The 18,163-nt window shown below is 44.5% G+C and overlaps 1 protein-coding gene across 1 annotated transcript in view; it reads left to right on the top strand.

Annotated features, from left to right (window-relative positions):
* The window catches only part of LOC311231607 (centlein-like), a gene marked incomplete at both ends in the record, with an annotated part of 76,152 nt that extends 59,326 nt beyond the window's left edge, over positions 1-16,826 (top strand). Inside the window, one exon of the mRNA XM_084318235.1 lies at positions 16,617-16,826. Coding sequence (XP_084174361.1) covers positions 16,617-16,826 — 210 coding nt within the window. The remainder of the gene's footprint in view (positions 1-16,616) is intronic.
* Between the last annotated feature and the right edge of the window lie 1,337 nt (positions 16,827-18,163).

Genomic DNA, 18,163 nt, shown 5'->3' with positions numbered 1-18,163 from the left:
GCAAAATTCTTCTGCTCTGTGTGACAATAAATAAATGAATGATTATATGCAATTTAAAACCAAAACTAAGGCCTCAGTATGAGTTTAAGACGTGAACATGGTCATGTTTGTTGAATAAAAAAAAAGTAAAAAAAATATATATATAATATTTGATCGGATCGGGAAATATCGGTATCGGTAGATACTCAAAATCACATGATCGGGATCGGATCGGGAGCAAAAAAACGTGATCGGTACATCCCTAATCATAAATGTATGTAGTGCACTGCAAGTCGGTAAATGTAATATTTACTGAATATTAGTAGATATTTACTTTTTCAGGGCTAATGTGTACAATATAAATAGTTTTTACATTTCACTATAAATATATACTACGCAATATTAAAGGTCTTCACACAATCAAGCTCCTTGTTCCGATATGCTAATGTAACCAACAGTAAGACTCAGAGTCCTGCATAATGTAATGGCATTAAATAATTTTGTCCATACTGTCATGTTCTTTATGTTTTTGAACGGACAATGCGTGTGCGTGTGTGTGTGTGTATTATTAAAGAGGGTATGTTTTAGCTGCTCATTTGGTCTCCATGTCCTAATCCCCACCAATACTAAATTGGCCCTCTGGCTACAGCTATTGTGGTGCAGGGGTTTGCCAGGGAAGAGCCCCTGACACACACACACACACACACACACACACACACACACACACACACACACACACACACATGTGTGTGTGTGTGTGTGTGTGTGTGTGTGTGTGTGTGTGTGTGTGTGTGTGTGTGTGTGTGTGTGTGTGTGTGTGTGTGTGTGTGTGTGTGTGTGTGTGTGTGTGTGTGTGTGTGTGTGTGTCCTCCCCTCCCTCCCTCTCTGTCTCTCCCAGGGCTCAGAATGAGTGATAAATTCACCCCTTAATCTCTTTCTGGATTATTCCACATGCAGAGGTTTAGGTCAATTGAATGTAACCCACTGACTAGTGACAGTGAATAGGATCTCTGGCTGTTAGTTAATGAGCTGTGTATTCCTTCAGGGGAGACACAGCTCTTAGATCACCCCCCAAAAAGAAAAGGCTAAAGCTAAAGCTCCTTTTTATCAGGAAAAGGAAGACAAGGGCCGTGATTTCTGTTCTTTCTTTCTTTCTTTTTTAATGGATCCTCCACCCATTTTTGAAGCATGTCTGATTTTGTTACAATCTCTGGAGTAATTTTCAGCCTTGTCCAAAAAGCACTCAAATGCCATTGTTCTGGTTTATCATATACTGAAAGGGGTAATGACTGTCAACTAACAGTCATAGGACTTATGTTTGACGAATGGACGTGTTAATTTATAAATTCGACATCTGTCAAATTGGGTTTCCCACATGCAATCATGCAGAAGGACACGCTTATACTTTTTCAGGAAATAACTCGTTCGGTATTTAAAAAAACAAAACAAGAGATGACCAATCGACTAACGAGCTCTTGTTCAGCTGAGGCCACGTGGACTGATTACCAGCAGAGCTCCATGGGCTACAGTATGTCATGTTCCACCGACTCAGCTCGTCGGGCCCTTCTCTGAGACTTCTCGGTGCAGACCGAGCTGCTCTTCGCGCTGGTCTCAGCGCAGGCCCGGCTCGCTACGACCGGCGGTTCTGGCTCCCTTACCCTTGGGCTCGCAATGCAGTTCACTCATTGCGGTTCTCATGCAGACCACGGCCATTTCATCTGTCATTTGCCAAATGAGCAGTCAGTGGGCCTCATTCAAAGGTCCGCTCACCTGTGCTCTCGTCTTCATGGCCATAGAGCAGTCAGTGGGCCTCATTCAAAGGTCCGCTCACCTGCGCTCTCGTCTTCATGGCCATAGAGCAGTCAGTGGGCCTCATTCAAAGGTCCGCTCACCTGCGCTCTTGTCTTCATGGCCATAGAGCAGTCAGTGGGCCTCATTCAAAGGTCCGCTCACCTGCGCTGTCGTCTTCATGGCCATAGAGCAGTCAGTGGGCCTTATTCAAAGGTCCGCTCACCTGCGCTGTCGTCTTCATGGCCATAGAGCAGTCAGTGGGCCTCATTCAAAGGTCCGCTCACCTGCGCTGTCGTCTTCATGGCCATAGAGCGCTGAGCCCCGGCAACTCTGGGGACGTCTTGTTCACTCTACACAGTCCGCACTCAGACTTTCCAAGGAAGCGGTGGAGGATTCCAATACTCACTAGTGGTCAACACGAACCCCCCCCACACACACCTGGCAGTATGGCTACTGGCTAGGCAGACGCTGGGACACATCATGCAGTGTGGAAGGATGCATCTATTATGTCCTATCTCGTGCACTCTCTGTCTATGTAAGACGCACGTCGGACAGCTGCTCGCGTGCCACGGTGAGTCGGCCAGAGGCCGTGCTCTGTCTAAACAACGTCTGTCACATTGGCTGTTTGAGGGATCCGCTGTCTGTTACACCCAAAGCAGGACCGACTACACACGAGGGAAGTGGTTGAACTCTCCACCATTTACCACAAGACAAGAATCTACTCATCGCAAATAGTCATGGATGGTTTAGAAAACCAGTTGATTTGGTAAGCTTAACCCCTACTGTTATTTCCCTTCTTTGAAAACCAGCCCATTTATTCTGTTTTCCTCATCGTTTCCTCAATACTACACTTGGACTGCTAAACTAGATATCCCTAGGCAAGGGCGTAATTTAGTTTTCAATGGCGGAGGGGACACATTTGGGGGCGTGGTCACAGTGGCGTTGTTTCAGTAAAAGCCAAGAGGGAGGGTGGCTGTTGCGGCCGGTGCTACGTATAGTTGTAAGGTCGAATGGGTGGGTGCAGGGGGGGGGGCCTTCGTAGATAAAAAAAAAATGAAATCAGTTGTGCAATAGTCAATTTTGGTGAGTTGTTTCTATACAATTCACTTGACAAGTCATAACGCTGCACAAGTCTCGGAACGTGCATAATGCGTTGTGTGAGAGAGAGAGGTAGGTAGGCTAGTATGAGTATAGTAATATAGTATATAGCAGCGTAACATAGAATAATAATATATTAAAATATTGTATAATACTGTATACCAATATGGTGTAGTATAAATAGTATGATTTAGTTATATTATAATAAAATTAAAATTATAAAATGATATACGTAGTATATAGAAGTATAATATAGAATAATACATTATATAAATGTATAGATACATGTGTGTGTATAAATGAATGAACCTAAATATGTAGTTTGACTGATAGATACACAAAATGGGTTTATTTATGTTGATTTAATTTAGTTGTGTTGATGTTTCCATTTTTGCAAAATGGGTATGTACATTCTGTTTGGTTTTACGCAATAAGTCTATCGGTGTGCTGTATGTGTGTAGGGGCAGGTATATATAAGAATTTTTCTTCTTCCTGTTCCTTTCGGCCATGGAATTTGGTGGATTATATTAATATGTACTGTTGGACTGTGGTAATTCCATGTACGAATAAATAAATGATGATGATGACTATCCTCGGGTCTGCCGCTGATTGAGTTAATACTAGGTGTAACTGAGGGGTACAATTCCCTGACTGTATTGAGAGTATGGTATCATTAAACCACTACTTAGTTATGTATTTTAATTACTGGCCATACAGTACACGGTATATATGATGAACACCCACACAATAACACGGCTTAACAAAGAAAGTCCTGTTTAGAATATTTATTAGAAGAGCATCAATAGTAGATTACAGTATTGAGAATTAGGGTCGCGCTTGTATGGCGAAGAATGTGCATAAATAGGTCAAGAGCGTAAGTCCATGAGCATATTACGATGGGGATAATTAATACCACCTGTAGCATAAGAATTATATAAGGCACACTCGTAGGTCAGCTGGAGATACTAAGGGGGTTCCCTCCGGTTGTAAGCCAGCAGGGGAGAGGAATTGTCGGGAGCAAAAGTCTGGATCAACGAGGAATAAAGAGACTCCAGGTACAGGACACGGTGCAATAATCCTTTGGTCCTTAGACAAAGCAACAGCTATACTCCGGTATGCATTGCAGCATGGATGAAAGCTAGCCAGCCTCTGGGTCCTAGAGGCGGGCTCGACGGGGCTCCTCACAGGGTAGATCCCACACGGTAGTGGGGTAGACGGTTTTCTGCTCCAGCAGCCACAGTACCAAAGTAATATAATCCAGCCGAAAAGGGCTCTGCATTCGTCGGTGTAGGTTATCCAGTGTACATATCCACACGGTTCTCGTCTAGGACTCCTCGGATGGCGGCACAAGGTTAGGCCGCCCAGCCTGGATAAGCACACTAGCTCGGTACGATGAACCGGTGGTAATGCTGGTCACTGTAGAACGGTAGCCGCACGATACACTATACATAATAGACTATTACTTTATAATAGAATAAGTCGAACTCGACGATACAGCGTTAAACTCTGACACTTTAGCTATCAATTCGCACGCAAGGCTCTATTTCGGGGCAAAACGGGCCCACTTCACAGCACGTTGTATCGTGGTGAAGGCTTCAACTTTTAGTTACTAAGTGCATCTGTATCCACCTGCGCCGTATTTATACGTAAGGTGAATAATCTAGTGCCAACCTTATTTCTGTCTCGTATTACTGCGCAAACCTGGGCATGTTGAGACATGTCTTAGCGGTGGCTTTGAACTAGACATTGGGGGTATGGCCGTTGGCGCCTAGGGGGGTCGCTGTCCAATAGGAGAACGAATATTATGGTCTGGCCTGTACCTAGGTAAAGGGATATTCCGTGTATATGTACAAAGAATATACAAGGGATATCAGACGATATACAAATATTATACAATATATCTCAAGTAATAAATATATATATTCGGTTTAATCTGACCCTTTGTAACACTAGGGATGTTCGATATTGGCTTTTTTACCTATACCGATATTGTCCAACTCTTAATTTCCGATACCGATATCAACCGATACCGATATATGCAGGATTCCCCCCCCCCCCCCCCCCCCCTCCAAAAACGGAATAATTTCAGGTAATTAACATTACATATCTCTTGTTGTGGAATTAACACAACATTATGCATACTTTTGACAATAAATAAAATCTGAATTTGTTCTTACTTGCTTTCCTGGGTAAATAAAGGTTAGATAAATGTAAAAAAAAAAGATTAACCGATACCGATCATTTCCGATATCACATTTTAATGCCAATATCGGCCGATAATATCGGACATCCCTAGTTAATACTGTTACATCTCTCCTTCATACAGGAATTGATACTGATGCCAAAGTGTGTGCGTGCAGCAACAACAGCAGGCATCCCTCATCTGGACAGGAATCTTTACACTGTGGCTTCCCCGCTGTTAACACTTTCGGGGCCATTCACGTACAGTATATAATAATAATAATAATAGATCAAATTTATATAGCGCCTTTCATAGAACCCAAGGTCGCTTTACAATCAGGACAAAAAATAGGGCAAGGAAAATAGGGGGGGGGGGGAGAGGGGATGAGGGAAAGTAGGGGATAATGGACCTAATTTAATCTAAAACTAACTGATGGGGAAAGCCTTGGTGAAGAGGTGTGTTTTTAGAGCGGATTTGAAGGTGTCCAGGGTTGGGGCGTTGCGGATTTCGGGGGGGAGAGAGTTCCAGAGGGCAGGGGACGCCACGCTGAAGGCTCTGTCCCCAAAAGTCCGTAACCTGGTGCGAGGGATGGAGAGGAGACCTAGATCAGAGGATCGTAGGTTCCGGGATGGAGTGTACTGGTGGAGGAGATCAGACAGGTACCGGGGGGCGAGGGCATGGAGGGATTTGTAGGTGAGGAGCAGGAGTTTGAAGGTGATGCGGAACCTGACTGGAAGCCAGTGGAGATGGATGAGGGTGGGGGTGATGTGCTGCCAGGGCTTGGTGTGAGTGAGAACCCTGGCAGCTGAGTTCTGGACATACTGGAGCCTGTCCAGGGCTTTGCTGGGTACCCCGAACAGGACTCCATTACAGTAGTCCAACCGGGAGGTGACGAATGAGTGGATTAAGGTCTCAGCCACAGAGTCTGAGAGTGAGGGTCGGAGACGGGAGATGTTCCTCAGGTGGTAGAAGGCAGACTTGGTGACAGATTTGATGTGGGAGTGAAATGAAAGTGTGGAGTCAAGGGTGACGCCCAGGTTTTTTTTATTATTATTCACATGAAACAAAACACATTAAACACAATCACAATACATAGAACTCCACAAGAAAATAACAAAAACAATAATAATACAGAATAACAATTTATACAGACAAAGAGAAAAGAAAACAGAGTTCAACCTTCTAATTTCTAAATCCAAGGGGTACTATCTAATAAATGGTCTTTCCCAGTGTTCAGCCCCGATTCCCGGCCGTGTGACCTTATATTAATAAAACGTACATCTCCAATTCACCACAAGGACCACTTTTTGAGAACACGACCCGAAAACAGAGCAATGAACCTTCATGACCTTAACCACATTAACAGTGTGGTGAAGAAGGCACGACAACGCCTCTACTTCCTCAGGCGCCTAAGGAAGTTCCAAGTCAGCCAGAAGATCCTTAAGAACTTCTACTCATGTACAATAGAGAGCATCTTGACCGGCAACATCACCTCCTGGTTTGGGAATAGCACTGCAAAAGACCAAAGCAGACTACAAAGAGTGACACGTTCAGCCGAACGCACAATTGGAGGGGGGCTCCCCACCCTCCAGAACATTTACTACAAGCGTTGCAAGGGCAAGGCTAAGAGAATCATTAAAGACTCCAGTCACCCGAACAACTGCCTCTTCGAACTGCTGCGGTCAGGCAAGCGATACAGGAGTCTCAAGGCGAGCACAGAAAGACTCAGAAGTAGCTTCTATCCCCAGGCCATCAGGCTGCTAAACGAACAATGAATGAACACTACACAACAACAACCACCAAACGCACATAGCACACACATCCACACGCACACACCCACTTTAAACAAACACACTGTAGCACCCACTCCACACACTTTATAGCACACACCCACTTTAAACAAACACACTGTAGCACCCACTCCCCACACTTTATATTTATGGATGAAGGATTGCACTACAACTCGTACACCTTACTGTAAATTGTACCTAAAATTGTACCTCATCCCATTTCTGCTTTGCACTAGATAGTACTGTACATTAGTACACTGCATAGTATTGTGTATTGTATATTATATGGTAACTCAGAACATTGTACATATGTCTATACCGAACACTGTGACCTCATTTTCTTCTTCTAAATTCATGCTATATTATGTTATTATGTTATTTGATACTATCTTGTCTAGCACAGTCTCTGGAGCGTAACAGTAAGAAGCATTTTGTATGAAAGTATTCTGTACTTCTGTATGACAACTATTAAAGAACTTGAACTTGAAGGTAAAGAAAGAAGGACTCGCCGGGAAGATCATAAAATTCTCTTAAGTCCTGAAACGCACGGAGGCCGTTCTTATCATAAATATCCTCCAGAGTATGCACTCCCCTCCTTTGCCATTGAGGAATATTAACCGGCTTGTGCCCAACAAGTAATTGCTGGTTATTAAAATTGGAGAGTCCAGGTGCCATGGGCATTTAACCCCACACGACCTCTGTACATTACGCCACGTTTGGATCACGTGAGTTATGATCGGTCCATACCTCAGCCGGCATTTCGAAATAGAGACAGTGGAGTACACTACATCCTGCAATCTTAGCGGTGAGACCGCCGCCGCTTCTAAGGAGCGCCACGATACAGCCTCTACAGGGTCTATCCAGCACATCAGAGGTCTCAGTGAAAAGGACCAGAAATAAAGCTTAAAATCAGGGATTGCGAGGCCCCCATCTTGTTTTCTACGTTGAGTAGTAGCCCTTTTGATTCTCGGGCGTTTGTTATTCGAGATAAACTTAGATACCATCGATTGTACCCTGCGCCAGTGGTCTATTGGAGGGGGCAGGGGGAGCATTGAGCTAACAAAATTTATCCTAGGCAGGACGTTCATTTTGATTATGGAAGCCCGGGCTTCCATAAGGAGTTAGGAAGGGGCGACCACCTGTCTAGATCCTGGCGTATTTTATCATAAGTACCCGTGAAGTTGTACTTAGTAGTTTGGTTCAGCGTGGGGAATATCTCTATGCCCAAGTATTTAAAATGTTCTACTATGGGGATATCAGCTGGTAGTCGTACCGCCTTGGCCAGCTCATTAAGAGGTAGGCAGGCTGATTTGTTCCAGTTAATCTTAAAGCCTGACATTTTACCAAAGTCGTCGATTATTCTCAATAATTTTGTGGCCGACCGGGAGGGGTCGTCCATGAAAATCAGCAGGTCATCCGCATAGAGAGCAATTTTGTGTGGAGTATTATTGATCGAGGGGATATCCGAGAAATGATCATTCGAGCGTATTTTCATTGCCAATAGATGGCTAGGCCTGGAGCCGTGAAAGTAGTAATTTTGCCTTGTCCTATGTATCAAGAACTCAGACTGTTGTTTAAGTATGGAGTTTATTTCCTTCTTGACTATCTTACGTTGTGTGTTTAGTCGATCACTATAGTTAGTTTGCAAAGATGCGTATAGATCCGCATATAATGTTTCCAGTCCTTCTAGTTTTTTTGACAGGGATTTACGTAAGTTGGAGGCGAAAAGTGTGACATGACCCCTGATAAATCCTTTCAATGCGTTCCATAGGACCCTGGGGTCATCGACCGTGCCAACATTGATCTGCAAGAATTCAGCTAGTTTACTCCTGAACTCAGAGCAGAAATCATCGTTCTTTAATAAGGTTGAGTTAAAACGCCACCTGGGAGCTCTCGTGGAGAGCTTGCCAAAGGTTGCTACAAGGAAAATCCCCTTGTGGTCCGAGAGAGCCAGGGGAACCAATGAGACGTCGAAACTATCAAACAAATTAGGGGATGCGAATGCATAGTCTATTCGAGAGAAGGTTTTGTGTCTGGCAGACAGGTGAGAGTAATCCTTGAGGGTGGGATTGGATAAGCGCCATAGGTCTGCGAGCCCAGTGTCCTGGGCCCACATCCTGAGGGCCTTAGAGGACCGTTTTTGGTCGCTTGTTTCAGAGGATCCGGACCTATCCATCTCTGCATCCCAGCACGCATTAAAATCGCCACCCACAATGAGAGCGTATCCAGTAAGTTCCAACATATTCTTCGTGATTGTATTATAGAACGCTGAATCAAATGTGTTAGGGGCATACAATGCTATTATTGCCATCTTCCTATGAGAGAACTCAACTTTTGCTATAGTAATCCTTCCCTCCGTGTCCGACCACACATCCAGGACTTTGATATCAAGGTTACGTCTTGTAACTATGACGACTCCTTTCGTCTTATCATCGGCTGAGGATGAGGAGATAACGTGATATTGTCGATTTGCTAGCCTTGACACATCACCCACCAATAAATGCGTCTCACTAAGGAGAGCAATGTCAATATTTCTTCTCTTCAATAACCAAAGGACACTGGCACGCTTGTGTGGGGCGTTAAGACCTCCTGCGTTCCAAATTAAGATATTCAGTTTAGCCATGGTCGAGTTTGTCTAAATGCGTAGAGAACATACCAGTGCAGCCAGGCTGAGTACAGAGGCGCTGATCCAGGCGGGCCCAGACGGTCAATCCCAGGAGTTCAGAGGAGGAACAATTACACACATATAAGACAACAGCACATCAAAACACATAAAAATACCACCCCAGTTACAACCCCCCCTCCTTCTACTCTAAACCCTAACCCACCCGTCCTATTATAAGCCCTCCTATACCCACTCTCCAATCCCCACCCTATGCCCCATCCACTAAGGATGGTCATCTTCCTATCATTTCCCACTAGAGTCATGGATCCAATAAGACGCTCCCCACTCCGACCCCCCTCTAGATAAACCCCTGATTAAACCCCCACTAGTCCAATAAACACAAATAATAATAAAAATAAAATTCAATAAAGATATCGGTCGAAAACCACCTGAGCCTTGGCCCTAACATGAGATAACCATAATGGAAAAAATAGCCATTATTATATAATAACTCAACATCACACCTGCAACCATCTATTTCCGAGTCTGCGCTTCAACGTCGCAATGTTATAGCACAAATGGATAAAGGAAAATTCAAAACAAAATAAAATTAAAGCATACCAGCCGATAGTCTAAGGCAGGATCGGGTCACAGGTAAATTGTGCAAAATTGTGCAAACAGATGTCATTTAAACAACGACAATAATAAGAAAGGGAAAAAAGGGGGTTATGGTCAAAGTGCACACCTGTAACAGTCCCTCTGATCAGGCACAACGGCTGAAATGACATAACCTATGTAAGAATAGAATTAAACACATTCATTAATCCGGGGATGGTAATAGGCAATACCTGACACAACCTGTTATCATATATTGTTTCAATAAAGATATCGGTCGAAAACCACCGTGAGCCTTGGCCCTAACATGAGATAACTATAATGAAAAAAAAAAAAGTCATTATTATATAACAACTCAACATCAACCCTGCAACCATCTATTTCTGAGTCTGCGCATCAACGTCGCAATGTTATAGCACAAATGGATAAAGGAAAATTCAAAACAAAATTAAATTAGAGCATACCAGCAGATAGTCTAAGGTAGGATCGGGTTCCAGGTAAATTGTGCAAACAAATGTCATTTAAACAACGACAATAATAAGAAGGGGAAAAGGGGGTTATGGTCAAAGTGCACATCTGTAACAGCCCCTCTGATCAGGCACAACGGCTGAAATGACATAACCTATGTAAGAATAGAATTAAACACATTCATTAACCCGGGGATGGTAATAGGCAATACCTGACACAACCTGTTATCATATATTGTTCCAATAAAGATATCGGTCGAAAATCACCGTGAGCCTTGGCCCTAACATGAGATAACTATAATGGAAAAAAAAAAGTCATTATTATATAACAACTCAACATCAACCCTGCAACCATCTATTTCCGAGTCTGCGCATCAACGTCGCAATGTTATAGTACAAATGGATAAAGGAAAATTCAAAACAAAATTCAATTAGAGCATACCAGCATATAGTCTAAGGTAGGATCGGCTTCCAGGTAATTTGTGCAAACAAATGTCATTTAAACAACGATAATAAGAGGAAGGGGAAAAGGGGGTTATGGTCAAAGTGCACACCTGTAAGTTCCCCTCTGATCAGGCACCACGGCTGGAATGACATAACCTATGTAAGAATAGAATTAAACACATTCATTAACCCGGGGATGGTCAAAAGCAATACCTGACACAACCTGTTATCATATCTTGTTTATATATATATTCAACCGATCTTCTCCTACCGGAGCCCAAAGCTCAAAACAGCCTGGATATAAAAATAACAGCATACAAGAAGTTAGTTAAGGACCCGATCACCGCTGAATTGTGCGAGCCGATTACACTTAAACAGCAACAACAACCAAAGTGCGTAAATATTAACGGGTCTTGAATGTCTCAGCGCAGACGATAGACGCAGCCCGCTAGCTAGCCCGAGGCTAGCGCGTAAGCTAGTGATGAATCCGGATAGCACGTTAGTCTATTATGTACATTGTTCAGCTAGCTCGTTAGCTTCCAAAGAGGCGATACACAAGTACGACCATGAGGTCAGCTTTAGCAAGTAACAGAAGTCATTGGGAAGCCCCGCTAGTTGGATGGGCAGTGGGCAGTTAGCATGTCTGGGCATGACAGCAAGTGTTTGTGAATAGCCGGCCCTAACAATGTATTCAGGCCCACATCGCCACGTCACTCACCCGATATAGTTATCAAGCTACATTCTCGGGTATCCCCTCGAGATATTCCTTCGCTTTATCCAACGACCAAAATGAACGCCGACCATCGACCTTATCCAACACAGATAATTTCGCGGGAGCGAATAGCGTGGGCCTCAGGCCTAGTTTCCATAGCCTGGACAAGACCACTTTGTATTCGCCTCTCTGTGCTTGAACCTCCGGTGTAAAGTCTTCGAAAATGGCCACTTTGTGATCGCCAAGCCTCAGATTACCCCTTCTGGCACGAGCCGACCGCATGATGAGTTCCCCCAGCAGAAGCCTGTTCAGCTTGACGATGATGGGCCTCGGCTCTTTGTTCACACCAGGAGTGGACCTGCCCGCTCTGTAGGCCGACTCACAGACGGTAGGCGAGGGGAGGACGTCATTTCCCAGTATTTTTTGCATCAATTCCGGCATGGTCTCAGAGAGACGGCCTTCCCCGCTGCCCTCCGGTACTCCAACAATCCTGATGTTGTAGCGTCTCTCCCGGGACTGTATTTCCTCAATTACCGACTGTAGTTTGGTAACTTCAGCCTGCCTAGCCAGTAGGGAGGACTCGAGATCCACCATCTTCTCGCCCTGTAATGATACCTCCGTCGTTAGCGCAGCTAGCTCGATAGCATTAGCCGAGGAGACAGCGTGCAGCGACTCCATCTTGTCTATCAGTGGGACGACCGCCAGCCTTATTTCCTCTGATATCTCTCGATGAAGGTTGACACAAAAATCCGCCAGCACTTTCTTTTGTGCTTCAGCGGAGCGTGTCTCAGACTCTGCATGTAGCTTGGTCATGACCAAGAGCACAGCTTCGCTTATCTCACCGACACCGGGCGATGGTGCGGCCAGGCCCGGTAGTGGTTTGCTGGTTGGGGCGCTCATGGATCAGGTTTCCACCACCGACATCGCAGAAAGTCGAAAAAAGTCGACGACAGTATTTGAAACACGACGACTTAGCAAGCAGACAAAAAACAAATAAAAATAAAATAAAGACTAATGGGGAGAAACTTATATTCTGCACGGTAGAAGGGAGCTCATGTGAAACACGTCTACTCCATGATCGCTCAGCTCCCGTAAAATCGGGTGACGCCCAGGTTACGGACTTCGAGAGACGGGGAGATGGAACAGCCGTCAACGTGGAGGAGGAGATCTCCAACCTTCCCGAGCAGTGCCTTGGGGGCCACAACCATGAGCTCTGTCTTTTTGCTGTTGAGTTTAAGTAATTTGTTTGCCATCCAGGTTTTTATAGCGTGGAGGCAGTTGACTACAGTATATGTTATTGGGCGCCAACGGTTAACTCATTAGACGCCAGAGGTCGCTGTGGGTGTATGGCCGTTTGTGCCAGCGCTGTAATGAAAAGGGGGTACATGCCGGTGTTTGTAGTGCTGAAACTATATTAAATATTATAGCTATGGATCTAATGATATAGTCGATTGTCATTGAGTTTCTTCCGGTCAAGTTGCAAAAAACTGATAATTTTTTCATCAATACATTCCCGTTTTATACTGTGGTGAATATGAGTATAGTTTTAGGGTAATTCTGTGTAATCCCAGGAAACGCTGCTAAACAGCGTTTTAGTGCAATTCACTAAACACGTTGCCATTCCTCGCTTGGATCAACAATCAATCTGAAATCAACGCTAGATTATCGGTATTATGTTTCATCATGCATGCATGAAAGGGGGGGGGCCCTCCGTGCTTTTATCGCTACCAACGGGATACGTTACAATACACACACCACACACACACGCACCACACACACACGCTCCCGATCGCATGAAGGAATTTTTGGATCAACGCAATATTGATACCATTTAGTCCTTACCTTGACCAGGATCTGTCCCGAAAAGAATATTCCAATTATCTGATCGCCATTCCAAGTACTGATGTCGACCATGTTTCCAACGTAATCCAGCCGTGAACATGATCCGGGGGTCGGGGACCCTCGTCGATGCATCTGTTAGAACCGCTTGCCCTGCCCGAGTCTTTAGACCCCGCCCCCACGTCGCAGCTCGGCCTTGACACCAAGCCGCATTGTTTCAAATGGAGTGCAATAGCGGCCGCAAGCCGTTAGGCGGCGGTATTGGACTTTTGCGATCTCAGACCCATCCCCAGTGATAACACACAGCTGCCTGCATGTTTATGAATGGAAATAGCGAATGAAAGAAATAATGATCCAATAACGAGTATACTCGTTGTTGGCAGAATTCGACAAACTCTAACCTTAACCAACTTCGAAAGAGCGCCTAAGCTTAACCATCCAAAAACTTGCGGTCCCACGATTGGGCGTACATGTCACATGACCTGGCCAATCAGAGACGCGGAAACACTAACTTTGTTGCGGAAAATATTCAGGCGTCAGGGACCTGTATGTTGCCGTTAAAAGGCATACTGGGACTCCGAAGGTGCAGTACCGGCCAGATCCTGCTAGTAGGCAGTATTGAGAGTGCAGTAAACCCTGTTCCAGACCGGGTGTAACACTCAAATGTCTCCGGACGGACTTTTCTAGTAATGGGAAACCTAGGGCTTCACTCGATCGCATTGAACGTTTTCGGGACCCCCGATCCATATGTTGTGGTGGGTTATGTCGTGGACCAGATGGGCATAGGATGGACCAGATAGCGATCAAATAATTGGAATATTATTTTTGGAATACCACAACCACAGGTAAGGACAATCTGACGTCAATTTCAGCTTGAGCGTGCATGGTTTTCATACCCATCCCCCTGATCGGCGTGTGTTGTGCTAATAACGAATGCCGTTATTGGCAATCAATTAATTAGAAACGACCCCCCCCCTTTCATGCATTCATGATGAAACATAATACCTCATATGCATTTGATTTGAAAATAGTAGCGTGTACAGGGACGAAATGCCAATGGATTTAGTAGAATTCACGTTGCGCCCTAGAATTAGCCCGGATCATTCCGAAATTATACTCATATTCACCATGGAATAACGCGTGAACGTATTCATGAAAAGAATTATTCTTTTTTGTATCTTGAACAGAAGATAGTTACTGTCAAATGACCATGGTATTGTATCCATAGCTATAATATAAAATATAGATTTAGCTCTACAAACAATGTGACGCACAGTGAAACTATGTAATGAAAACCTGGCCGTGCTATAGCTAGATGCTGAAATCGAATGGCCCTGAATGTGTTAAGACAGGGTATAGTCTTGATATTATTTGTATTCAATGTTTTAACACATATACAAACAAAGCAGACAGAACAGACAAAAACAGGCCATCAGATATGCACAACGACAAAATAAATAAATAAAAAGATATACCCCCCCCCCCCCCCCCCCCCCCCCCTCAACATAAAGGAAAAAAAGAAAAAACAAGACAACCAGTCACTCCTTCGTGCCTCCTACTAGTTTTAGACATATCAAGTCTTAAAGATTGAAAAATCTCAGTCTTTTTACATGGCTTTGTGTAATAGAGACAGTTTCACAGTTGCCATTCAGTCCACATAGTCCAAATATAATCCTTGTACAAAGTACCATCCATCTTGGTATAGAGGATTTCAAACCTAATTATCAGCATTTACGAGTTGAAGTGTTGGTTGTTCATAGCATGAACCAGCATAGAGTTTTCGGAGTGATATTTGGATATTTGGATATTTTCCTTCAGCAGGCGCGTCATTGGCGCATGGAGCAGTCCAATAGGTCGAAGCAAGATGCTTTGCCAGCATTCATATAACTAGAGTTATAATTCACAACTTTCGTTTTCACCTCAATGAGTTTCGCTTAACGTGATCTCATTGGTTTTCAGACACGGCTTGTTTATATTTCTGTCTACATTCTGGGGGTTTATATTTCCGTCTACATTCTGCGTGTTTATATTTGATTTTGCTAATAGCCAAATAGCACCGCTCTGCTCTCAGCACTCCTACATTGTCCAGCTGTTTTTTTCCCTGTGTGAAATAAACCAAAGCAATGAAGATGTGTGCTGCTACAGCACTGTCCATGTGCAATTACACCGATTAATGTACGCTTGCACATGTGAGTGTGGGTGTATTTATCCCCACTTAATGTTTTTATTGTGTGTGTGTGTCTACACCAGTATGTAGTACATGCATTAAAATACCAGTTGTTTATTTGTGTATGTGTGAGACTCCATTCTATGATGTTTTTTTTTGTTTTAGTTTTTTGTTGTGTGTGTGTGTGTGTGTGTGTGTGTGTGGTGTTCTCTGGTCTCCCCGCTATCTCTCGGCTGACTGTCTATTCCAAGGTCAGCTTTTCAGCGGGCTTACAGGGGAATGATACAGAAGATTATTGCCTCGATCAATAAGCTCAAAATGAAGCAAAGGGGAGTTTGCTTTATTGACTTGCTCGTGCACAGTGGCAGCCTTAACATTTAATTGTCTCTCTGTATTTAGAGCAAACTCCCATTTAGCGCCCAACCACCGTGCCGTCCCCGCCGCGCCTCCTCTCGCTCGCCGCTCACCCGGGCGCCGTTTGAGAACGCTCCTCGTAGCTCAATTATTAACGGTGTTATGCTGCCTTGTTGTACTGCGAGACACTCAGAAAGCAAATAAATAAGTGAATGGCTGCACTTTCGAGCGCGCTCTCTCTCTCTCTGATGCGTGATTCTCTTGTTAATTCTAAGGAGATTCTTTTTTGCAAAACTTTTGAGTGCATTTGATGTCAAAGCAGCATTCCCTCAGCATTCAATCGACAGGGCAGAGGGGAAGAAAAAAAATTAAAACGTAGGTCCAGATTTGTACAGGGGAGCGATGCCGAGGAGTGCCAAACTCAATATTCCTCCATAATGTACTAGAGGCCTCTCTGGCGCGAGCTTGATCAATTTAATTTATTCATGCGCCAGCCTGAGATATCCCTCTTGTTTTTCTTCTTCCTTTCATCACCTTCTCTCTCGCTGCCCCCTATCCTCTCACCCCCCCCAGAGGCTGGCCGGCGAGCTGCTCCAAGACGTCCAAGAGGCCAAGCAGGAGCTGATGAAGAGGAGGAGGTGGAGGAAGGACAATGCCGCCGTGGCAAAGGGCGGCCTCTCAGCGAAGTCTATGAACAAAGCCAAGACCATCGCCGCCTCCATCCTCAACATGTCAGAGAGCGATCTGGCGGACATGATGGACTCAGAGCAGGTGAGACACTGACCAACCTGGCAGACATGATGGACTCAGACCAGGTGAGACACTGACCAACCTGGCAGACATGATGGACTCAGACCAGGTGAGGACACTGACCAACCTGGCAGACATGATGGACTCAGACAAGGTGAGGACACTGACCAACCTGGCAGACATGATGGACTCAGACCAGGTGAGGACACTGACCAACCTGGCAGACATGATGGACTCAGACCAGGTGAGGACACTGACCAACCTGGCAGACATGATGGACTCAGACCAGGTGAGGACACTGACCAACCTGGGAGTGAGTGTCTGTGATTACACCCACACATAATATGGTATATGTCTCTGCAGGGAAAGAGTAACCATATAAGTAGCTAGAAGTCAACCTTGACCCATCAACTGGGAACACAAGAGTTGACCTGCCTTGGATGTATAAGTGAAGAAGATGTGGAGAAGCAGTTGTCTGCCAGTCCCAGTTCAGTCGACTGTATCTAACATCACTCAGAGAAGCAGTTGTCTGCCAGTCCCAGTTCAGCCGACTGTATCTAACATCACTCAGAGAAGCAGTTTCTGTCAACTCTTCATACACAGGCAGAGATATTACACTCAAAAATCACAAACTATTCTAAAGGTATTCAGGGGCATTCACTCAGATTCGAACTTCGCCAGGGTTTTTCGAACGGACATTCGAACCATCGTTTTTAATCATGCAAAAAATGTGCTCCTAAATACTTTTTCTGGTTCAGTACTGTTGAGTCTTGACTTTAGGCACATAGCGCACATTTACGGATATAACGTAGCGCATATGCGCATATTGCTGCGGTTATTAAGAGTAGTAGTACCTACTTACTGGTCACGGGAGGCTTCAATAACGTTTGGATAGTAATCCATTTTGTGAAAACAACATCTTTGTTGGCCGACGGCTCCTGCTATCTTAACGTTAGCAAGCTACATGTAAACGTAGATAGCTTAATTAACGTGCATAACATACCTGTGTAACGTTAAGTACCGTACTTTTCGCACTATAAGCCGCACCTAACTATAAGCCGCAGCAGCTAAATTGAATGATGTGTACATATATAAGCCGCACTGGACTATAAGCCGCATGTGTTTTAATGTTTAATTATTATGTAAGGAGTGGAGCCTGCGGCTTAATTTGACTCAACACGGGAAACCTCACCCGGCCCGGACACGGAAAGGATTGACAGATTGATTGCTCTCTCGATTCTGTGAGTGGTGGTGCATGGCCGTTCTTATATTGAGCTTTAAGTTCCCACCTCTACAGAGAATGACTCCCATTGGGACACAATACTGTCGGACAAATAACATTAACTCATTTACAAGTTGTATTAAGTTTA

Source organism: Notolepis coatsorum, assembly GCF_963971535.1.
Source record: "Notolepis coatsorum genome assembly, chromosome: 7".
Taxonomy (NCBI): Eukaryota; Metazoa; Chordata; class Actinopteri; order Aulopiformes; family Paralepididae; genus Notolepis; species Notolepis coatsorum.
This window is presented reverse-complemented; position numbering and strand designations above follow the sequence as displayed.